The sequence below is a fragment of the Rhinolophus sinicus genome, chromosome 1 (assembly GCF_057876585.1).
Source record: "Rhinolophus sinicus isolate RSI-liver-muscle chromosome 1, RSI-T2T, whole genome shotgun sequence".
In the NCBI taxonomy this organism is placed as follows: domain Eukaryota; kingdom Metazoa; phylum Chordata; class Mammalia; order Chiroptera; family Rhinolophidae; genus Rhinolophus; species Rhinolophus sinicus.
Window position 1 is genome coordinate 136007653 of NC_142501.1, and position 25479 is coordinate 136033131.

The window sequence follows — 25479 nt, forward strand, 5'->3', positions numbered from 1 at the left end:
CATGGTGAAGACTTCAGTCTGCTCATCCCCCGTGTCATCACCTGACACTTCAGATTTTAACCCTGTTAGCTAATGTTTAGTATTTCTGCTGTTCTTGGTACCACTTTTTCAGTCCTATCATTAGAACTAGAGACTCTAGTGACTAGTCGCTGGAGATAGTAATTCTATTTAAATGCTTGCTATGTGTATGGACTAACATCTATGAAATGAGATTTTACCGCTGCTGTTATTCTGTCTTGGCACCTGTTTGGAGGCCTCAGTGACCTCATAGTTTCTTCCTTCCATGGTCCTGCTGGCCAATGACAATGTACATGTTAGTGATAATCCCATTTATCTGTAAAATGTTTCTGTCTTCTTGTTCCTTGTCTCCCATACCAGCATTTTGCCAAGATGATGAACTGGAATGTGCAAACCACGAGTGTGTTTCACGGGACCGGTGGTGTGATGGTGCGGCTGACTGCTTAGACAGTTCAGACGAATGGGACTGTGGTAAGCTGCTTGTTTCTGCCATGTGTTGTGCACTGCAGTGCGTGTCAGCCATTTAAGCTAAATAAACCCTAACTGACTTGCCGGATTTTACTAACCAAGGTCATCTATTTTGTTCTACTGTTGCAAAAGCTGATGGTGGTGATTCATATGTTTCCAACTCATAGAAAATTTGCCCCCAAATTTACTTCTCTATTTGCATTGTCTATATTCTGTGTAAAAAAAAAATTGAGTTCAAATTGTTATGACCTTACAACTGCCAGAATATAATTTTTAAGTTTATCACCCAGCTTCAACAATTATCAGTATGCTGTCATTCTTGTATTATTGACACCTCCTGGAATAGGATGTTAAAGTGGCTCTTCTCTCTTGCCTATACTCATGTTCCACATCCAAATGGGACTTGTAACTATTGCTCCCTTACATGGACAGGACTTAAAGGCATGTCCCATCAGTACCTCCAATGCTGCAGCTTGTAATCTTGAGTTTGATTAATTCTGTCATCCCATACTCATCACTCCTTCCATCCACTTCCCCCTTATTTCAGTCCTTTGCATCATCTGGCCAAATCTTAGTTATCATGTGTGTTGTGATTCTTTGCTCACAAATGATCTATGGTTTATTAAGTAACAGAAAATGTTCTTTCATCAAATAGGAATTAGTGCATATACCAAATTATTCCTAAATTAGTATCACTATCACTCACTTGAATTTTTATGTGCTTTCTTGAAAGGAAATGATATGAAGTTACAACTAACTAGCTCCTTATAATTATGCAAATCACTAGGTAAACTCGTGGGAATGGACCCTGCCTCTGGCTATCTTCTAAGTAAAGATAAGAACTACCTGTCTCTTCTTTAGAGCCCAGGGTCCTTTGAGGGCAGAGAACATTTCTAATTCATTTTTTCAGTCTTCCACCACACTGAGAGCAGTGATTTGCACAGAGTAGGTATTCACCAAATGGTTCTTAACTAAAATAAATAAAAATGACTATATACAAGTGAAGCAAAGGCACGCAAAGTTATGATTTGGTTTCATGAGAGGAAATGTTTTAAATTAAGGTTTTTCTCTTTTTGTTTCTCAGTGACCCTCTCTAAAAATGCAAACTCCTCTTCATTCCTGACTGCTCACAGATCTGCCACAGCACACCACGTGTGTGGGGATGGGTGGCAGGAGACCCTGAGTCGGCTGGCCTGCAAGCAGATGGGTTTAGGGTAAGGTCAGTAGTTTGTAGCACTGATGAATTTCTCAGAGGGCTTCACAGAACTTGGCAATAATATCTTCCTTATGCTTGCACGGTGAGTGAACCTCACAAACAGAGCCCTCCACAGCATGGGAAATGAATCAGGTGAGGGGACCGCGTTTAATTACAGGCACCTGCTCTGAAGGGTCTGGGTTGAAAGCTTGCTTTGATGAAACCTCTAAAAGTAAATGAAGTAATTGTACTTTAAGTACTTCTGAAATTAAATGCGTTTATTATTTATAAAATCATTAAGATGGTTTCCTCTGAGGAACCTGGATGGGAAAATGTTGCAAGTTCCCCCAGTGGTTATTGAAAATTCCTTTTTAAGCAACATAGGTTTTTTAATAAATTGGGAAATAGAACTTGAAGTTGCTGGTATTTCAATTTACCCTAAGTAATGCAGGACATGTAAATCAGGACATTGTTCACCACTTTTTCTTCTTAGTAGAATTAAAAGACACTCACTCTGGCCTTGATACAAACACACTGAAATAGATACAATGAAAGTGGGGTACTTGCTGTTTTGTGGGTTTTTCTTTTTTCAGTTCTATCAGGAATAGAAAGCAGTAATTGAAGGGTCCTAGAATATACATGTGAGTGTGCGTGTGTGTGTGTGTGTGTGTGTGTGTGTGTGGTGTGTGTGTGTATGTGTATTCTTTCTTCTTCTATTACTGATGTATGTAACATTTGGGGGAAATCTAGATATGAGAAAAATAAAAGATAAAGAAATTACAAAATTCTAGAATAAAAAATTGTGTAGATGGCATTTCCCAGGATTCCACTGAGCAAACCTGAAACAATTTTACAATAATGAGCCATCCAGTTATGGGATAGAAACTAACTAACTAGCATTTTTGTCATCCCAGTTTGAAGAATTATGTAAATCCCAGCATTCTCAGCTCATTTTTCCCATGTAAAGACCACATCTTTGGAAAATTGAGTAACTGATGCTAATATATAATAAAAGAACTTTAAACTTGGCCCAAGTGGAAAAATTATATTTGCCAACATCCATGAAATTATACTTCATTTTCACAACTTCCTTATTGTGTATAAATGAAACGGGATATGATTTGATGGAGATAAATGAAAAGCATTTTGAGTGTGCTTTATTTTCCTCTCATCAAGACTCAAGGTTATTTCTTAATATGAAAACTTGATTACATAATGACAGATAATTCCATTGAGAGTTCTGAGGGGAAGTCGGAACTACAAAGATTTTACAACCAGAAAAATTCCTATGACAAGCCATCCTGTTCTACCACAAATAGAAGGGATCTTATTTTAAATGTTCTACTTTATGTCTCTTCTAATTTTTTGCATATTGGATTTAAGATTTTTATTGTGGTAAAATACACAAAATATAAAATTCACTATTTTAACTATTTTTTAAAAGTGTACAGTTCAATGGTATTTAGTATATTCACAATGTTGTGAATTTTTTTATGCATCCTTGTGTCAGTGCTTCATTACTGTTTATTGTTGAATAATATTCCATTGCATGAATGTACCACTTTTAAAAATCTATTCATCCATTTATGGACATTTTTGTGGTTTCCCCTTTTGGCTATATTGTGTACATATTGGATTTTAAGAGAGAATCTCTTTACTCCATTTGCCCATTTCCTTAATATAGTGGAAAGATGTCATTTTAATATTTTAGATATTTTTAGATATTTAAAATATAAATTGACATTCAGATTTTTAAAAAGATAACTTTATGTCACAGAAGGGTTAGGAAAACCTTGAGAGAACAGTATGGTTGGAAAACCATAACCACTGTTTGACTGTGTTAATGGGTAAGTAGTGATAAGTCTTCCAAGGAAATGAGTAGGAAAGGTAATCTTAGTATTTTTGTACTTTCTGATCACCTTCAAATTTACTCTTCAGTTTACTTAGGTGTCTTATGAATTGACAGAAATCTGGAGAGCCGGATTGGGGCAGGAATGAAGATAATGGGCAAGATGAGACCAAATTCCTGCTGAGGAGATGGGCCGCTTAAGAAGCTGCTCTGTTAGCAGCGTCCCTGGAGTGCTAATTCAGATCTGCCACTGACGCCTCAAATTAACTTGAAGTAATCCTGTACCTTTGAGTCATTTTCTCTAGATTCAAAGTCCCTAACAGGAGGGTCTATCTGGCCATGACTAGCCACTGACCTGCGTTCCAGCTGCCAGAGGAAAGGGAGAGGGAACAGCTGTTCTCCTCAGCTTCTGGAGTAAAGTGTCCACTACACTGTCCTGTCCTTATACCTCCAAAGTTTACAAAACAATCCCAGCTAATTCCATTCAGAATCTCCTTCCCATTATTTTTTGAGTATCTGCTAATGGGTCTTAGACTGGAGTAGGCATTGTATGGAGGATGCAAAGGTGAATAACATCATCAAAGAGCTTCTAATGCAGTGGGGAAGATATATGAGCAAACAACCAAGAACATAAAGTTAGAAAAATAACTTCAGGGCAGCCAGATGGCTCAGGGTTAGAGCTCCAGCTCTGAACAACAGGGTTTCTGGTTCATTTCCCACGTGGGCCAGTGAGCTGCGCCCTCCACAACTAGGTTGAAGACCACAAGCTGCCGCTGACTTGCTGGAGGGGTGGGCGGATGGCTCAGTTGGTTAGAGCACAAGCTCTCAACAACAAGGTTGCTGGTTTAATCCCTCCCATGGGATGGTGGGCTGCACTTCCTGCAACTAAAGATTGAAAATGGCAACTGGACTTGTAGCTGAGCTACACCCTCCACAATTAGATTAAAGGACAACGACTTGGAGCTAATGGGCCCTGGAGAAACACACTGTTCCCCGATATTCCCCAATAAAATTAAAAACAAACAAAAACAAAAACAAAAAAAGCCAAAACAATGTAAACATATTGAAAAAGAAAAGAAAAGGAAAATAAATCCAGATTTTTTGTCATCTGAGAATGTTTCACATAACACAAACATTCCTATTAAAATTACATAAGAAAAAATATTCAATTCTAATATTATCTTGATATTGTAACATAAATTCATTAAATTATTAATGTATTCATTCAGTAAATATTTATAAAGTATTGCAGTGCAGTATCCAAAGCTAACACACCATAACTCCAAATAGGTCATTCATCTACTTGAGGGGGTACATTTTAGAGCTTAGTTCATAAAAAATGCAGGTGTACACCAAATTACATGTCTTTCAAAGATTCTACTGAAATGCTTTCATGATAGAGGCAGCTGATTAAAAACACCTGCACTTAGAGTTTTTCAGACCCAAATTATGCCTTCCATGTTTAATAGCATAAATGTAAGGCTCTCCACTAAGTGCTTGTCCAAATGAGAAGATTGAGTTCTTTGCTGAATCTGGAAAACTTTTTACCCTCATCTGCAGGTATCTCTAGAGTTCACCCCAGCTTGAAAGTATGATGACTATTTGATTAGACAAGGGTATAAATCAAGTCTCTAAATTCTCATGACAGTGTATGGTCTTTGCTACCTGCATGTCCAGTATCAAAAACATATGGACGTTTATTTAATCAACAATACAAATCAGAATTTAGACTGCCCCCTAATACTTACCAAATGCTCAGTTGAGACATCTGGTATTTCAGGAAGTTGGTCTAAGGGTATGTGACTCTCTGCGTCTCTTGGCTTCACAAGCTTTATCTCTATGTAAAGTTAGGTCATCTAGATATAGGCTGTATCATTTGGGCAGAAATTCCTTTATGGAGTTAGTTGCAATTTGATTGTATGCCCTATTCTTGTAGAGTTGGTCAATAGAAGAAACATCCTTCTGAAACATATTTCTGTGTCTTGGGCAAAACCACAAAGGCAGCAGCTATTATATAACCTAATAGTCCCTAGTATAAGGATTTACATTGTAATTTTTTCCTACTCCCAGGAAAAAGTTTCTAAGTTCAGGTTTCATTTGTCACCTAAGAACTATTTAATCCAATGGTTTCCTTATTGGTTGACTTCCATAAGCTCAAAGACAGGTTCAGATCTCTGTAGTAGTAAATTTAGCCCAGGTTGCTGGTCCTGTACACATAAACCATGGAAAAGAAGCTCAAAACTTTGTAGTCAGCTTTAAAAAGTTGAGGTATAATTCATAAACCATAAAACTCACTCTTTAAAAGAGTACAGTTCAGTTCTTTTTATTATATTCACTAAGTTGTATAATCATCACCACTGTTTAATTCCAGAACATTTCATCAGTTGGAAAAGAAATTCCATGCCCATCAACAGTCACCCCCTGCTTCTCCTTCCCCTGACCCCTGACAAACACTAATTTACTTTCTGTGTTTATGCATTTGCCTATTGTGCACATTTCACACAAATAGAATCGTACAATATGTGCCTTTTTTTGTGTGGCTTCTTTCACTTGGAATAATGTTTTTCAAGGTTCGTCCATGTTGTAGCATGTATCAGCACTTCATTCCTGTGTATGGCTGAATGATATTCCATGGTGTAGATATAACCACATTTTGATTATCCATTCATCAATTGATGAACATTTAGGTTGTTTCCGCTTTTTGGCTTTTATGAATAATGTCGCTATGAACATTCAAGTACAAGTTTATGTGTGAACATGTTTTCAGTTCTCTTGGGTATATATTTAAGACTAGAATTACGGGTCAAATGGTAACTCTATGTTTAATTTTTAAGATAACTACCAAACTGTTTTCCAAAGTAGCTGCACCATTTTATACTCCCATCAATAATGCATGAAAATTCCAATTTCTCCATAAATTCTCCGACACTTGTCATTATTTTTTTTTACTGTAGCCTTTATCTGACTAAAAGGGATCACTCCAGCTGTATTGAGAATAGGCAGAGGAGGGCAAGGATAGGAGCAAGAAGACTAGTTAGGAGGGCACTGAAGTAACCCAAGTGAGAGATTTTGGCAACTCAGATTAGTATATTCGCAGAGCACACGGTGATAAATGGTTTGATTCTGAATATATTTTAAAAGTAGAGCCAACAGGCCTTCCTGACAGATTGGATGCTGTTGGGGGTTGAGAAGAGTGAACAAGTAGAAGAGTCAGCAGTGACGTAAAGGACTTTGGCTGGAGCAACTGGAAAGATGGACTATAAATAAACTGAATGGGGAAGACTGTGAATGGAGCAAGTTTGGGGAGAAAGATCAGTTCTGTTTTGGAAATACTAAGTTTGGGATGTCTATGAGACATCCAAATGGAGGTGTTTATGAGACTCAAGTCTGGAGTTTATTATATAGGTCTCGGCTGAAGATATGTATTTGGGAGTCACGTGAATACAGATGATATAAAGATTTATGGGACTGGGTGACACAACCAAGAGAGTGAATATAGATAGAGAAAATAATGTAGGGCTGAGTCCTAACATGAAGAACATGGGAAAAGAGAAGTAGCAAGCCAAAGGGGATGAGAAAGAACAACCAGTGGGGTAGGAGTATGTGATATCCTGGAAACCAAGTGGAGAGTATATCAATTCCATCAAATGGTCAATTTTATCAAATACTGCTGAGAAGTCAAGTAAAATGAAGACTGAAAACCAACTATTGGTTTCAGCAGTGTGCATGTCCTTGGCATGAATAGTGTCAGTGGAGTGAGGAAGCAAAAGCCTGAGATAACAAGAAATAAAACAGAATAAATATAGCACTTTTTTTGAGGGATTTCATTGCAAAGGGGAACAAAGAAATGTAGTCAGAGGCGGGTAGGGGAAGCAGTTTGGTGCTTCCGTTTTCATGGAAGCACTCACTATCCCATGGCTGAATTCCTAATAGAGCCCTACCAGCGATAGTAGAAACATCAGGTTCAATTGCTATAGACTGAATGTGTCTTCCCCACCTGCACAGAATTCATATGTTGAATCCTAATCCCCAATGTGATCGTATTTGGAGGTGGGGCTTTGGGAGGTAATTAGGTCAAGAGGGTGGAGCTTTCTGAATGTGATTAGGGCCTTACAGATCCCAGAGAGCTCTGCGGTGCCTTCCCAAGGAGACGGCCACCTATGAACTAGAATGTGGGGCCTTCACCAGACACCAAATCTGCTGGTACTTTGATCTTGGACTTCCCAGCCTCTGGAACTGTGGGAAATAAGTTTGTTTCTTATAAGTCACCCAGTCTATAGTACTGTGTCATAGAAGCCCTAATGGATAAAGGCAGAAATAAATAATTATCTGTCAAAGACTTCTTTCATTCCATATATTTTTTTAATCAAGTAAGTTTGTACTATTTTCCCCAGCTGGTGGACACACCATAATTTAGTTCATTTTTCTGCGACTTCATATCCCTTCATATATTTCTTCTCTTTCTGACTGGTTTGTCCTCTATCTATGTTCCATAGGCATATTACTTCCAGCCTCTTCCTCTGCGTCCATATAGCCATCATTTTCTACATATTCTGTCCAAATCCTTCTGGGCCTCTCTCAAGCCCCATGACTTCTATGAAGCTTTTCTCATCTCCTTGGTCTTTTCTCCCTTGAACTTTCCATGGTACTTAAAAATTAGTATTAAATAATTTATCTCTTAATTCCACAATGTCCTATGTCATCTGTAGTTTTTTAAGTCTTCCTCTTATTTCCCAGAATTGGTTATACAAAATGATAATGATTAATTTTAATTATATGCCAGGCTTTTCTGAATGCTTTATATACATTATTTCAATTTATCCACATTGTAATCCTCTAAGATAAGTAATATTGTTACATCTACTTTACCTATGAGGAACCTGAGGCTGAGAGGTCAAGGAACTTTGCTAGGTCACAGAAAATACAGAGCCAGGATGCAAGTCCGAACAAGGGCAAGGGGCCTCCTGGGTACTAGGAATAGATCCCCTACAGCACCTAGTTATTCAATAAACATGGCCTGACGGATGTGGCCAGCCAACTTCTTAAACACAAATCCTTTTTAGTATTGCTTACATGGGAGTTTTGTGGCAAGTCTTACTACCACCTTGTGCTCTTATCATTGTATGGTTTTCAAGGAGATAGCAGTGAGGAGGTGGAGGGTAGGGAAAATTTATCATGCAGGACCACAATCCAAGTGTTTTTGTAGTTTTTGAAATGTTATTTGGGTGATAAGTAGACACTTGGCACGTTCTAAGTAGAACTCAGCTGAAGCAAACTCTTAAAGTGTTATTTTCTTTCACACAGAAGCTTTGTAGTTTTTCTGGCAGACATGTAACTTGGGCACAGGGAATGAATTTCCTACCCATTTCCAAGAAGCTGCTGGTTTAATGACTGCCTGGGTGAGAGAGTCCAATGTGTGGGTGTAGTGTTTTCTGGAATGTGCTATTCTGAGGTGAGGAAGACAAATATTTTTCCTGAAAAAGTGTTACATCCTAAAGAAAGAGGAAGTGGTTTTTAAGTTCTTCCATGGAACCATTGTGTATGAGGCTTTAATAAATAAAGCAAGGTAAGTTTACCAGTTGTCCTAAGGCCATTTCTGTATGATCATTAACAGCATGATCATATCCAAGAATTTGGATATTTGTAACCAAATGGAATCTCACACTGTCAGTTGAGTTAATGAATAATTTATGAAATTAAAGGAAATTTCTCAGTGGTGTAGAGAAATTCACCATTATTAACTAGAATGGAACTATGTGAGGTCCTGAATTAATTACATTTTTAAAAACTCTCTTACATTCTATTTTGTGGTTAAAAAAAAAAGCTCACCATTAAAAAATTGATTCACATTCTGATTTATAAAATCAAAGATGGTTTCCATGGGTTCTCCAGAATTAAGTACTCTCAAGACCCAGCTTTCAGCTAAAAATATCAGGGTAATTGTGAGGAAGAAGATTTTGGAATGAGAAGAATTAATCTCCCTCCTCTGCTGAACGCATCAGATTTCCCAGTCACCACAATGAATATAGCATTGCCATTAGACATGAATACGAATGGGTCCTGGGAAAATAAAGATGATTTACAACTTGAGTGATCCATGAAGAATTGACCAAAGAGGATGGTGTTACTTCTGTTAGAAGTCCTTACATGGTGGCATCCTCATTTTGGAGACTCCTGTTGATGACTTAACCTCTGATCTAGTATGTTCTTCATGTTGTCTTTGCAACCTACTGCAATTTGGCTTCCTTTTGCCTCCAAGGCAGGACTGATGATCAGCGAAGATATCATCTACTTGGCAAACCCACTGGCCTTTTCTTATATTCATTCAGTTTGGACTCAGAATCCAATTTCTTACTCTGGCCTGTAGGACACTGCATATCTGGTCCCTGCGTCCTTCTCCTTTACCCAATATCCTAGCACTCTCCACTTCTCCACTAAACTTTCCGACACATTGACCTTATTACTGGTGTTCAAACACTGCACTCTCCTTTCCATCTCAGGGACTTTGCCTTCACTGTTCCTTTTGCTTGGAATGCTGGTCTCTAGATCTTCACTTGGTTACCTCCATCTCATCATTTATGTCTCAGCTCGTACATCAACTACTTAGAAAGGCCTACGTTATTGAAGCACCTTTCACCTTTACCAAGTCACTCACTATTTGCTCCTTTCATCTTCTTCAAAGCACTTATCAGTATCGGGAGTTATTTTTTCACATTTGTAATTTCTTCCTCAAATTAAAATAATAGCTCCTTGAGGGAGGGGCTCTATGTTTACAACACGAATGTGTTGTCTGCATTTCCATTCCACCTTGTTAACCCATAATTGTCAGTTTTAACCCTTGGTCCTGCACTGCTCTCTTGCTGTCAAAAGTAAAGACACCCTTAGTTTGCAGGTATTTGTGCTAATCTTCATTTTTTAAAGTAAGCATTTCCATCATAATCACGACATAAGCATGAGATACCTTGTTACAAAACACCAAATTATTTGATGAAAGTGGGACAAGAATAGGCCAAATTGTCTAGAGATCTGAGTGCTCCCATAAGCCTTGAAATATATCATTCCTTTCAGAATATCAGGATGTTTCAGAATTCTGGGTAAGTTCTATCTTCTTATTTCAGTGTGTGGCGGGATACTTTTTTTTTAACTCTTCTTTTTTTTTAAATTGGGGAATATTGGGGAACAGTGTGTTTCTACTGGGCCCATCAGCTCCAAGTCATTGTTCTTCAATCTACTTGTGAAGGGCGCCACTCAGCTCCAAGTCCAGTCGCCATTTTCAATCTTAGTTGCAGGGGGCACAGCTCACTATCCCATGCAGGAATTGAACTTGCAACCTTGTGTTGAAAGCTCGCACTCTAAGCATCAGAGCCACTTGGCCACCCCTCCGGCAACTCAGCGGCAGCTTGCTATCTTTAATTTAATTTTGGAGGGCGCAGCTCACTGGCCCGTGTGGGAATTGAACTGGCAACCCTGTTGTTCAGAGCTTGCGCTCTAACCAACTGAGCCATCAGGCCGCCCCTACATTTTTTTATAAGTGTCTATGACCACACAATTCAAGAAGCACATATGAGTGAAATCCTTTTGCTTCTCTGTGCAGTACTACCTTTAGAGCTAGAGCAGAGGAGCCTTGCCCTAAGCCCCACGATTTAGAGCAGTGGTTCTCAACCCAGGTGACACTGCTCCAAGAGATCATTTGAAAAAGTCTGTAGACATTTTTGGTTGTCAATCGGGGAGTAGTGGATGCTACTAGCATCTAGTGGGCAGAAGCCAGGGATGATGATAAACATCGTACAGTGCACAGGATAGCCCCGACCCCTCACCCCCCTGCCCATAGCAAATAATTATCTGGTATAAAATTTCATTAATGCCAAGGGTGTGAAACCCTGATTTAGAAGAACCACTCTGGCCCTCCTTCTCCAGTCAGCCTTCACCTCATAAGGCAAGAAGTCTGTCAGCCAAGGAGTTATACCCACCTAGAGCTTGGTTCCTGTTCTAGAGCAATGTTTCGAAGTGTGGTCTTAAATCACCAGCAGCAGCAGCAGCACCTGGCATCTTGTTAGAAAGGCAACTTTTGGGGGTCCATCTCACACTTACTGAATCAGGAAACCTGGGGGTGGGGACAATAGTCTTTGTTGTAATAAGTCCTCCAGGTTATTCTCATGAATGCTAAAGTTTGAAAACCACTGTTCCAAGGAGACCAAGAATTCTATATTTAAACCTAAAAAATATGTTTGTTATGAATACATTTTAGAGGATAGAATACATTTTAACAAGTTAATTTGATTGCTAGAATCTGTATATGTAGATGTATGGTGTGTGGGCCTCCATTTGTAACCTTGCTCTAAGCCCCACAAATGTTTGGGATGGGTCTATATCTCTATCCCAGTCTTCTCAGGCTGTCAAGTGAGGGCATTGGATTAGATTGTTGATTAAATTTCCTTTTCTGTATTTGATTTCATGGCTACTAGGAAAGCATTTGGGTCTGACTGCATTCCCTGCACAGACTCTCTTAGGATATAGTGACTTTGAGGCTTAATCACTGGTGAGATGTTCTTTGCTCTCTACCCAACAGGATTTCTTTCATTTATCTCTTGATATAATTTGGAAAAAGATATTGCCAAACACATTGCCAAATGTCAAACAAAATTTGAGCAGCTATTAAGTGCCAGATACCTTTTAATAGCACGTATATTTTATATATAGTAATAAAAATTAGAAAGTACAGACACATATATTCTTAATGCGTATGTAAATTGGCATTACTCTTTGAAGGGGAAACTCATACTATTAATCAAAAATTTAAATTTTGATTCGATAATTTTATTTCTAGGAACTTATTCTAAAATCATACAGGTGCATATAGGCATAGGTGAATGGTTAAGGGTGTTAACTGCTGCTTTTTTGTTACTATATATAACCAGGAATTGGGAACAACCTACATGTGCATTGATAGTCGATTGGTTAAGCAATGTATGCACATTCATTTGCAGCTAAATGGATAAATGCTATGCAGCTGTAAAAAGAAAATGGCGTGTGCTGTCGGTAAAGGAGGGCCACACAGTGTTCAAGTGTTAGGAGTGGTAATCTGCTATCAGCCCTCGGGGATTCAAACACTAGCTCTGCCATCCTCTTGCTGTGTGACCTTGGACAAGTTCCTTATTCTCTCTTTGCCTCAATATTTCCATCTCCAAAATGGGGAATAATAATAAAGCCCGCTTCACAAAGTCGTTGAGAGGATTAAAAAAGATAAAACAAGTTAGCCTTTTAGTGCTTGGCACATAGAAAATAGCAAATGTTATGATTATGGAATGACTTCCATGATAATTCATTAAATGAAAACATCATCAACCCTGAACAGAACAATGTGTATAGATTAAAAAAAAGAGAAGTATATATACATAAATTGTAGAAACAGGTTGGCAAGCATACTCAAATGCTATTTCCAGTGGTTGTTTCTATGCATCTGAGATGGGAAGAATATTTTTTCATTGTACATTTTTTCTTTTTCCCTGTACAAGTATTACTTTTACAATTTTTTAAAGAAAAAGCAAGAAAAATTAAAGTCATACAGATGCTCAGATTCTGTATGAAGGCAGAAATAGAATCATATGGATTCACTGATATATTTTTCATGGGCCATAGAATGACATTTTTAGTGCTGAAAGATTGATTTTTGTGCACAAGAAGCATGCTAGTGTTTAAGGCTTTCATGGGAAACTAATTTTTATCATGATTCTCCCCTGTTCTTGTTGATTAATTTCTTAAAGTCCCACTTGATATAACTGAGAGATTTAGGTTAAATCACCTTTCTTGTGGGATGCTAAGGACTGTAATGTAAAACCATCCAATGTGGATTGCGTAGTGCAGCCCTTTCTTGGGGGGACTGACGGGGCCTTGCAAGTTGAAAGACTGAAGAGTCCTTTCTCCAGAATCAGTGTAGATCCTATGCTGAATTGTCCTTCTTGTGAAATGCTTTGTGGCCGTATGAATATCTGCCTACAGAATGACTTGATTAAACAAGTCTGAAGCGGATCTTCCTTTGGCTTTTGGCCAGTGAAGTGCCTGGATTTAGGAGGCCACAGTTGTTCTGCTGCAGAAAGGAATTCTCAGGATGAAGATATCAAGAGACGCACCATGTGTGTTATGTGTGGCCTCTCACTTTTATACTTTCCATCCCACTGGGCCTCCACACACCGCACTTCTGGGATTGCTAGAAAGCCAGACTCTCGTTTTGGTTGAGGAAAAGAAAAATTCTCATTTTGCAGTAGGTTTTGTGAAGTCTTCTATAATCTCACAGTTCACTCAAGTTTCTAAATAAATTTAAATCTGTGCCACTCTTTTAAAAGTGTGGTCAGGGTTCATGCCGTTAGTTTTTAAATCAAATTATTAGAATCCGCTCATTATTAAGGACTGTTTTGTTTTAATTTTTGGCTCGTATTCTATCATCAAGTGTTCTCTTCAGAGGTTTTTTTTTCCTTTTTAAAAATAGAAGGGGATCAAATATATGGTGATGGACAGAGAACTGACCCTGGGTGGTGAACACACAATGTGATATATAGATGAGGTATTACAGAATTGTACACTTGAAACCTATTAATTTTACTAACCATTGTCACCCCAATAAATTGTAATTTAAAAAGAAGAAAAAAAAAGTAAAGGACTTGGAGAGGTTTTGTTTCTTTTATTTTTTATTTGTGATTACGGTAGTTTTTAATTAATAATCAGGTGAAATTACAGTTTCCTTTCAATGCCACTAAATCTAACTTTTTTCCCTTCCTGTGCACCCTTCCCATTTTTCTTTTTACATTTTTGACAGTGGGATGCCTATTTTTTTTTTTTTTTTTGCAAAAAAACACACACAAAAAATCCCACTATCCAAAATGTAAGTCACTAAGCATGCAGACTTGATGCTACTTGTCATTCTTCTAAGTTAACTTTGAGATGTGTTTCTCCAAACACTTCCACCAGGGAATAGTCCCATACACATATCACTTTCCTTGTCATCATGCACCCCTGCCACCCTCCAACTTTCATCTGAGGAGTTCACCTCCTTTTAAAAGAAAAGTACATGCGATTTGATTTAAATTCTCTTGATGAATTCTAGCCTCCTCTCCAACTCCAACAAAGTGCCTACTTCCTTCTCTCCTACTTCCTTCACGTTCAGAAGAAGCCCTCCTTCCTCCTGTCTAAAAACTGATTCCTCCATCTCTTCTAACCTTTTTAGCATAAGGTGATAAAAGTCCAAAGGTTTTCTTCTTCAGATGCGGGTTACCTAAATAAACCAACTATTTCTTGAAGAATTGGATATTTTACATAAAAACGTAAATACTTTTGAAACTAAGGCTTTAAAGATTGGGTACAGTGTAACTGTATTTATTTGAATGATTGAATGATTCCTGTGATATTCACAGGAAAGTGTTGGTGGAAGTTGAGTGAAAATATAGGTAAAGAGCAAAATAATGTTGTCTAACTCCCATCTCTTTTCCAGATCCTTCCTAATTTTTAGTGTATAGAGATTCTGCAGTATGTTTAAAAATCCCACTTACAGTTTCATACTATCTAAATAGGCCATTGATTCTCTTTACTTATTATTTATTTTATTTTAAATTATTGCTGTATTGCAGGATTACATTGGGCAAGAAAAGAGGAGGAAAACATAACCCATCCAGATAAATTTTCTTTTACTTTTGACCCCTGTCTAAAGTTGCTATTATTTTTCAGATACTGGAATTTTTACAGCATATGTTAGAATTCTTACACCTTACAAAATTCATATCCATGTCAGTAGATAGAATGACTAAAACAGCTATAGTAATTTGGATCTTTTTTATTACGGTATAATTTTAGTATCTTCCCCTCTTTCTGATCACATTTCACAGCAAATTTTGAATACAAATCCCCCTCTTGAAATACTGATTTATAATTGATTTATAACTTAATGCTTCTTTTTGAAAGAGTATGAGTGCTAAATAATGACAGTGCCTGGTCAAAGATCATTGTACTTGGATTGCTTAACTGGTATTTACTCTTTTATCAGAGAACCATCTGTGACAGAATTAATACCGGAACAGGAGCAAGACCAGCAATGGCTGACATTACACTCCAGCTGGGAAACCCTCAATGCGACCACTTTGCATGAACTTCTGGTAAAAGGGTAAGACGCCCTTCACAGGAGTGGTATGGAATGGATTCTGGAGTAAGAGTCTACCATCAGGGCCCTTTTTCTGTTTTAAATTTAAGATAATCCAAATTTGTCAATAAAGAGCCCCCTTAAAATGGCCACTGACCTCTGTATTTCAACATTGTTTGGCATTGTTTCTTCTTTCTAGACATAGATTTTTCTCCTCTTGGCTAATTGTGTTTTTCTTTAATGATGATTACAGAAATTATCATGGTGAAGGAGGAGGAAACTTAATCTAATCTTGGAGGATTTTTTTCACATCCTATTCAGAATAAATTCTCATGTCTGCTCTTCCTATAGATGCTACATGTACCTAATTAGCAGAGGGAATCGAAGTAATGGCAACTGATAAAATTTGGAGAGTCTGAGAAAAAAATGAAATTGTAATCAGGTAGTCTTGAAGTACACTTCTAAAAAATTTCCCTTAAAATATCATGGCATCTTAAACTGGGCCACCTCTCTTATCTGTAAGTGGGGTGCAGGAGAAAGAGAAATTGAGGGAATTAATATAGTGTTTATTATATTATAGGGACATAGCTATACAATATTTAAATAACTTGCTCAAAACTCACAGCGCACAAATGGTGACAGCCTCTCAACTCAAACTAGGTTTATCTGACTCCAAAGCTTTTAATAAGTGCTAGAGAAGTCATCTCTTAAGAATTCCAAATATGAAAACTAAAGGTTGGCCATTTTTCTTTAGAATGTCTTGCCATTTTCCCTGTAGACCAAACTCTGCAGCCAAATTTCTGAATATTTGTCAACTGAAGTACTTCCTCCAAAACAATGACCTGAATCTTTCAGCAGAGTGATTTGTTTCCCCAAATTGGGAATGCCAGAAAAGCACTTTCAGGTCAAATAAATACATAAATAAATAAAATAACTCATTCTAAATTGGGATTGTATAGAATTGGTTCTAGTTCCAGCTTACTAACGAGGTATGTGATTTTATATAACCACAGTTTCCTATAAAATAGAAAGTTGAGATGGATAGTCGTTGGTGTCTTTTCCTATTCCTATGAACTATGATTTTGTATCTAACAAACAACAACTAATTAATAAGTATCTCTTTTATGCCAGGTTCAGTGCTAAGCTCTGAGGGGATATAGAAGTGAATGAGGCAGACAGGGGCCTTGATCTCAAGGAACATACATTGTATAGTAGGCAGAGAAATGATCAGCCAGGAGATTAAATGAATTTTGGATATTTGGAAGTGCTACAAAGAAATTTAGGAAAATGAGAGCAAGAATAAGGAAAAGATACAACTTTACATTATGGGCAGGCAAAATGCAAATGTGCTTTTCCTGTATTATATTAATTTGTTGTATAAAAACAATCATACAGGTTCTTATGCAAATTTAGAAAGAAATGAAAATACAGTAAACCTTCAAAAAGGAATGTGGAAATGGCATATTTAGGGATGGATATATACAGAGGATACCAAAAAAATGTATATATATTTTAAGAAAGGAAACACCTGTTAAAATTGTAATACTCAATATATATACTGATAACAAAAGGTAAATACAAGTCACGTTTGACTTCTGCAATTACAAGAGGTGCTCCAAGTGGTTACCATCAGCGTCCAGACACTTCTGATTCAGCGAGCTACTACTTGAGCAACGTTGACCAAAATGTCCACTTGTATACATTTTTTTTACATATGTATGTATTTTTTCCAAGGTCCAGGATTCTAAGCACATCACAGTATTTTTCACAGTCCCAGAGTGTTTATGTCTTTTAAATATTTACACTATGAATAAATGCTCATGGTTGGAAGAAAACTTTGTGATTAAAATTTAACATACCCTAAATTATATTCTCTTGTGCAGCTACATTGATAGGTGCTTAAACATGGTCCATGTTCTCACCTTCAAAGGTTAACCCTGTTTCTAGAAAGTTCTTTCTTTCCTGAACCCACACTTCCTATAAATTCTACCTACTGGTTCTGATCCTGCCATCTAGAGTTACATGGAATAAATTTAATGCCTGCTTCTTCCTGTCAGCCAGTTATAGGTCCACAGTTTAATATCAAAAGTCTCTGCAAGATTCTTCAGTCTGAATATTCACTTCCTTTATGCATTCTCTAACTTTTCAAAGTAATATTTAATTCCCTCAAATGATTTCTCAACTTTTTTTGGACATTCACATCCTTTCCATGAGCAATGAAATCTGACATGGTCCCTCCTCACCATAGAGTCTAAGAAGCAGCCCAATTGCCTTCTTTTTCTTCTCCCCACTTTGAAAATCATGGTTTGCGTTAATATTTTGGCTGATGCCACCAGCCAAGATGATGTGGGGAACTTTGCTAGCAATAGTTTCTCTTTCCACAAATGTAAAATTATATTATGATGGTATTAAATAAACTAAAAAGGTACACATCCTCTGTATATTCCCATCCCTGAGGTAACACCTGATAACAACCCTGCCTTGAGAATTTCCGCATTTCAGTATAATCGGTACTCAAAGACCTTAGGTAAGAATTGAATCTATGTCTTGCTTTACACTGGTAGTATTTGAAGTGAACAAAAAATATGTAACTTAATATTATACCATTTTATGTTTCCAAATCTAGGCAGTCTTGTCACAGCAGAAGTAAGATTTCTCTTCTGTGTACTAAACAAGGTAAGAAGATGAGTGGTATAGCAATGGAATATGGACTTCATTTAACTGGATTGGTTCAGGGGGGAAATGACCATTTGCGTGTGACAGCAAAGAGCCAAGCATCTGGTGGGGTTTGGTCATGTCTCACATTGTCTTTCCTGCTCCTTTGTAGACTGTGGGCGCCGCCCTGCTGCCCGAATGAACAAGAGGATACTTGGGGGTCGGACGAGTCGCCCTGGAAGGTGGCCCTGGCAGTGTTCCCTGCAGAGTGAGCCCAGTGGGCACATCTGTGGCTGTGTTCTCATTGCCAAGAAGTGGGTTCTGACTGTCGCCCATTGCCTTGAGGGGTGAGCTGCACCTTTTCTTTTTTGCTTTGCCTGGATTTGAGCATTTTGTCACTTAGGCATTCTTAGGGCATATGTAATTCTGTGAAGCCACTTCAGTACAAAAGCAATGTTGATCTACTTCCTGGGCCTTAATTTGCTTAGATTTTTCTACCCTTGGTGTTATCCGCCTATGGATATGCTGCTCATTTATTGACAATGGATGTATCTTTGCTTATGATTTATGTCCTAAAGAGGGAGGAAGAGAAAGAAGTTTAGCAGATTGACCAGCATTAGTCTCTTTTTTAGCTCTCTTAAATACATCAAATACATCTGAAGTTAAACAAGGTGATTTACACAGATACTACAGTGAGGTTAGATGCTGGAGGACGTGGTGAGGAGTTTGGGAAGCAGAGTTAAAAGTACAATATATGCATTAGTCAGGGTTCTCTAGAGAAGCAGGCCAATGAGAGAGAGAGAGAGAGATTTATTTTAAGGAATTGGCTCACATGATTGTGGTGGCTTGGTGAGTCCAAAATCTAATATGGTAGGTCGGGAGACAGGGAAGACGTGCCCTTCCAGTCCAGAGACAGTTGGCTAGTTGAATTCCTTCTTGTTCAGGGCAAATCCATCTTTATTAAGGTCTCCAAATTATTGAATGAGGCCCACCTGCATTACGGAAGGCAATCTGCTTTACTCAAAGTCCACCGATTTAAATATTAATCTTACCCAAAATACACTTTCACAGAAAAATCCCGAATAATGTTTGATTAAATATTTTGACACTGTAGCCCAGCCACATTGGCACATAAAACTAACCATCACAATATGCCTAAAGGGAGTGGGAAAATAAGACCAAAGGGAAACCTACCCTAAATTGACAAATGTCACTGCAGAAGGTCCTCATTTGTTCCGACAATCTATTATGTAATTTAGGAGCAAAAACCTCAAACCAAACAATAACAACAACAAACAAAAAAATACCCAAACTCTTATTATGCTCACAGAAGATTCTAGGGGCATCTGGACAGGACATCGCTGATGCAGTTTCTCTCTGCTTGGGAATGTCTGGGCCTCAGCTGGAAGGTTCTAAGGCTAGGGGCAGCCACCATCTGAAGTCTGGCAGTCAGTGCTGCCTGTCAGCAGCCTTAGTTCCTCTCCATATGGGACTCACAGTGTCGTGGCTAGCATCTCCCAGAGCCAACTTCCCAAAAAGGGAGCCAGGAGAAAGCTGTGCCCTTTTGTGACCCAACCTCCAATGACACACAACATTGCTTCTGCTATGTGGTTGGCCAGAGCCCTCACCAGCCCCACCCAGATTTAAAGGGAAGAAACCTAAAATTCTCTTCTCAGTGGGAGGAGTGTCAAAGGACTTGGGAATATAAAACAAGCAAAAAATCCCCCACTATATCACGCATTTATTTTATTTATTTTTAATAATTTTACTTTATTTAAAAGTAGCATTAAATAGTAACAAAACAACTCATAGTTCTATCTCCTAATTAAATTGATGACTTTTATTTGACCAGGTTAATTTCTAAAAAAAAAAAGCAATTTCACTTTTTTTTTAAATAAATTTTATTGGGGAGTATTAGGGAACAGTGTGTTTCTCCAGGGACCATCAGTTCCAAGTCGTTGTCCTTCAATCTAGTTGTGGAGGGCGCAGCTCAGCTCCAAGTCCAGTCACTGTTTTCAATCTTTAGTTGCAGGGGGTGCAGCCCACCATCCCATGTGGGAACCAACAACCTTGTTGTTGAGAGCTCGTGCTCTAACCAACTGAGCCACCCGGCTGCCCTGCAATTTCACTTTTTTTTTGCCTATTATTATTTTTTCTCAGCTTTGCCATGCACAGTGTGACTACAGGTCAAGTTGTTAACTTCTCTGGGCCACAGTTTCCCCATCTGTGAAATGAAGGAAATAACTGTCCCTACCTTACAGGGTTGGTGCCAGCATTTAGTAAGATAGTCTATATAAAGCCTTGAGAACCATGCCTTGTATCAGTAAGTAAGAACTTGATACAGGTCAATTTTTCACTTGTGATAAGTAATTATATAATGGAAAAGTGTATATCCAGTTATTTGATTGATCTTTTGGGGGAAATAAAATATAAAAAATCAAATCAGTACCTCCTCTTGAGAACATTTAGTGCGTAAAACCCAAAATGATTTGGAGTCTGTGTAGTATGTCAGGAAATACACTACAATGTTATTGCTTCAGAAGGAGCCAGATGTTTCCAGATGTCTTTTCCAGTTCTTATTTATAACTCCATGAGAAGCAGAAGATTATATTAGCAAGAGTACATCCATCAAAAGATGATTACCTAAATGAATCCAACAGTTATTTAAGGGAACAATATTCTTTACTTGCTAATTAATCCAGATTCATACTCCACTTTTGTCATTTCCATATGTGTTATCCAAGTTTCCTCTTTCACAGACAATTCTGTGAAGTTAAGAAAAAATTTTGCAATAGAGAAGAAATATGTGTTTATAATTAAGGAAATGGATATGATATCAAAGGCCTTGATGAAATTTCATGGAACACTAAACTTAACAGAACTGTCAAGAGGGGCCTGGCCTATCCATAAGAAAGTAGAAATTGCCTAACTTCAAACAAGCCTTCATTTGAATGTGTGCTAATAACTCTGATCCTATTTTACAATCTCTCCAGTGGCCTTGCAAGCTTTTGAGAACTTTTAATTATAAGACTTACTCTCTGCTGGAGCCATCAATTGCTATAATTAATGGGATTTACTTCATATCCTGATCCCATACTTTGGCAAAGCCCAGTGTGACCCATCTGTAGGTCTTCTCAAGCCTGTCTCTTCTAATTATATTGGTGGTAAAAGACAAATTTGTTTTGCTCTTCCATGGAGAGATATTTAAAAATCCCCAATGAAAATTAAAAACATGAGCTATTAAGCTGATCAGATCAAGTCCCATATGCCCTAATAACAATTCAGCTCTTTTTCTAAGGAAGAAAGACCTTGACTTTCAGGGGTAATTTAATAAGCAATTTTCCTGCTTTCTTCCGGCTTGGACAGACTTAAGAACGAACTTCCTAGGTTGGCACACAATTAGTGATTGTCAGGAGCATCTAATTCCTCTCCAGGAAACCTGCATGAAAAACTGTCGTCCTACTATCAGACCATAATCCCTGTCCCTGACAGGTCACCCTTGTCTTGACTTCTACCAGACCAGCTCTTCACTCTGGCAAGACTTTGATTGTTTGTCTGCACTTCCCCACCCATTATCTCAATTCACAAGTCTCCTTTCTTTCTCTAGTTGACCTAGTGCCCTAGGCTTGTCACTTCAGTCCTCTCATCAGGACCTTTAACTTGTTTGTCCCTAAATCGTTCCACCATCAGACAGACCTCCAACAAAGAGTCAATGTGAATACCATATTTTGTAATCGTGTATATATGCTCTTCAGAACTGAGGGAGAATATTACCCCAAAATGCAGACTCATGCCATCAGTTGGATCCTTAATATTAATAATCTTCCCACCTATTTCCGGACAGCTCCCTCTCTCATTCTCCATGGAACAAACTCATTGTGCTCACCCACCTGTCCTGATCTAACAGTCTTTTAACACACTCAGAAAAGGAAGTAAGAGGTTTGGTCTAACCTTTTATATTGAACCCATGTTGCGTGTTCATGAGTACTTCTTTACCTTTTAGGCACTTATGAGCTATGCCAATCATTCACAGTTTGTGTTTTTCATTCCATCCATTTGAGAGATTTGATCCATTCCTATGAGTGATAATGTCCACTAAAACAGGAATTCTCCATGTCGGATCCGTACCTCCCCTGGTGTGATGACGAGCGGGGAGAAAAGAGAGAGGAGGAGCACATTAGAGAGGGGTTAATTGATTTATTTAGCAATATCTAATCAATTTATTTAGCAATATGCAATAGCAAAACACAAAGGCACTTAAAAGAATGTGCTAATGACAAAGTAAAGGTGGTTAAGACTAAACTGTATACATTGATAACAATGCCATGTTAAAGGAATATACATACATATAAGTTTAAGAGATCCCAACATATGTTTACTATTGACCAAAAATCACTTGGCTAAATACACAAATAACATCAATAAGGAGTGTTTAAATACAGTAACGAACTCTATGGGATAGCAACTATTACAGTAGATACCAAAAGCTCACCAAACTGTGGGGAAACAACAGTGGAAAAGTCAGGAATCAAAACCTTGTCAAGTCTGCGGCTAGGAATGCTGAGGCTCCCACTGCTGCAAGCTGCAGGCTGCATACACGTTTCCAAAATGCTAACAAGTTCTTAAGAATGCTGCTGCTGTTGCCATTGATGTTGCTGGAAGTTAGGGCGTCTCCTGATGTTACAAGCTGCAAGCTGCATACAAGTTTCCTAGATGCTAACAAGTTCTCAAGAAGGCTAACTGTGGGGAGCCACACTGGAGAGGTCAGGAACCAGCCAGACCTCACCAGGTCCGTGGCTGGAAGTCAGGGCAACTCCTGGTGTTGTAAGCTGCATGTTGCTGGAAGTGTCCAAAATGTTAGAATGATGAAGATAGATAAGGTACATCTAAAAAAAGCTCCTTGTTCCTGCCTCCCCCTCAGGGAATGGCCAGTTCCGGGAGGGTCCAGCAGTTACTGTGATAAAAATATTGTTATCTGGCTGAAGGGCCAGTTTATTCGGACAAATAGTACTTACTGTTTTCGTCTGGTACCATCGGCCCAAGACCTTCTAAAGCCTGGCAAGATGCCTGTTATGTCATTTTGATATAACTTAGTCAGTTTTACTACCTCATCTGCTGATGTGGGCAAAATAGGCAGAAAGTAACATCATCACATATCTCTCCTGCCAGGAAAGAGATGAGGGAGAAATTCTCTTAACCTTAAGTTAACCAATACCTCACATGTAGTCTCTCACAGGAAGAAACTCCACATGCAGTCTCTCATGTGGGGAAATAGAGGAACAAAAACTAACCAAAAGCTAACCAATACCTCGTGTGCAGTCTCTCACGTGAGGGAACCTCACATGCAGTCTCTCATATGGGGAAACAAAGGAACACAAACTAACAGGTGAAAGCTCACATCAGCCAATGAAGGCAGATTTTCCTCAACATCTTCCTTACACCTGGGGTGCTGTTTTCCAGCATCACTGGAGAGTGAGCAAGTGTGGTTGTAAGAAGCCCTTGGTGACTCTGACCCGACTCCAGCTCCCCAAAGCTCTGCTGCTATGCTCTGTCTCTTCCCCTCTCCAGTGGAAAATGTCTCAGTCTAGGATATTGCCAGTAGTTGGCCTAAACTCTGGCCAATCCCCATAGTTTCTGAGGCTGGCAGAAACTGGGAGCTCTTCCCCTTTCAACTTTTGTAGTTACTTGTTTCTTCTAGTCTTACATGTATTACCTCTCCATGTACTCTATATCTGTACCTGAACAGCTGGCCACTGCTGAAGAACAACACACCCTCAGCTGCTAACTGAGCTCATGTCAAATGTATGATCGTGAATCTCAAATGAGCATCTAACCATATGGGACATTTCCAGTATATTTCCATAGCGAAGTCACTTTTCTATCTTCAGAGATAACTATTTGACATCTTTCCTTCTCTTTCCTACTCTCCCTTACCCTGCACTGATTTCACCTCATACGTCATGGAGAAAATCGACACCATCATATTTTTCACCTTGTTTTGCCCCCAATTTCAACAAATTACTTGCATTTATGACCACACCTCTACTTTTCCTTCAGTTGTGGTGGAAGATGTGTCCCTGATCCTAGTTTAGGGCAATCCGACCCCCTCTCATCTTTCCAATGACTTTATTCCTAAAATCATCATTTCAATTTTGCACCATCAATTTCTCCCTTTTTGTCGGATCATTACCTCCAGCTAATGTGCCTTAATGTCATTAACTTAAACCCCCTTCTCTTGACTTCACAGCCCTCTTCAACTATTGCTCTATTTTGACTACTATTCATAGTCAAAATCCTGAAAGAGTTTCCTACCATCACTGTCTCCACTTTTCCACTTCCCATTTTCTCCTCAGCCTACTCCAGTTGGGCTCTCATCAAGGTCACTACAGAAATCGCTTTTATCAAAGTCTTTAATGATTTCCATTTTGTTAAATCCAATGGCGAATTTTCAGTTTCAAATTCACTGCAACACTCCCCAGTATATTGTCAATACATCCTTCTTGAAATATTTTTTTCACTTTTCTTTCAGAATAACAAAAAAATTCTTATTTTCCTCTTATTTCACAGACGTAACTTTTTCTTTCCCTTTTCCTATCTCCTCCTTTTGATTTAGTGCTCCTGAAATGTGGTAGACTGCAGGTTTGTGTCTACTTCCTATTCCTATGTTGAAACTCTATCCCCCAAGAGGATGCTGTTAGGAAGTGGGACCCTTGGAGCTCAGGAGTGCAGAACCTGCATGATGGGGTTAGTGTCTTTATAAGAGGAAGAAAGCTAGCCCTCTCTCTCTCTGCCTTATGAGGATACAAGATAATAGCCATCTATAAACCAGGAAGAGGGTCTTCATCAGAACTTGACCACGCTATCACCCTGATCTAGGACTTCCATCCTCCAGAACTGTGAGAAATGAATCTTTGTGGTTGAAGCCACCCTGGCTATGGTAACTTGTTATAACAGCCCAAATTGACCAAGACAAGGGTCATTAAGCACCTGTATGTTTTATCACACTGAACATGAATTGTCTGGATTTTGTCTGAAGACCATTCTCCTTAAATGGAGAATTTGGAAGTAAAGGAAACTTCACATAGTTTTGCTTTGTCTTAATTATCTACCGATATTATTTGCCATAGACAGAAATTTTCTGCTTTTCATATTCTTACATATGACTTT

General features: G+C 38.4%; 1 protein-coding gene across 3 annotated transcripts in view; it reads left to right on the plus strand.

The window, feature by feature from the left end:
- Positions 1-25479, plus strand: part of CORIN (corin, serine peptidase) — a 199978-nt gene that overhangs the window by 166477 nt on the left and 8022 nt on the right. For all 3 annotated transcript variants that reach the window (XM_019741053.3, XM_074324644.2, XM_019741052.3), the window contains 5 exons: positions 379-489; positions 1571-1700; positions 15565-15681; positions 18284-18333; positions 18485-18659. In XM_019741053.3, the coding sequence (XP_019596612.2) occupies positions 379-489; positions 1571-1700; positions 15565-15681; positions 18284-18333; positions 18485-18659 (583 nt within the window). The remainder of the gene's footprint in view (positions 1-378; positions 490-1570; positions 1701-15564; positions 15682-18283; positions 18334-18484; positions 18660-25479) is intronic.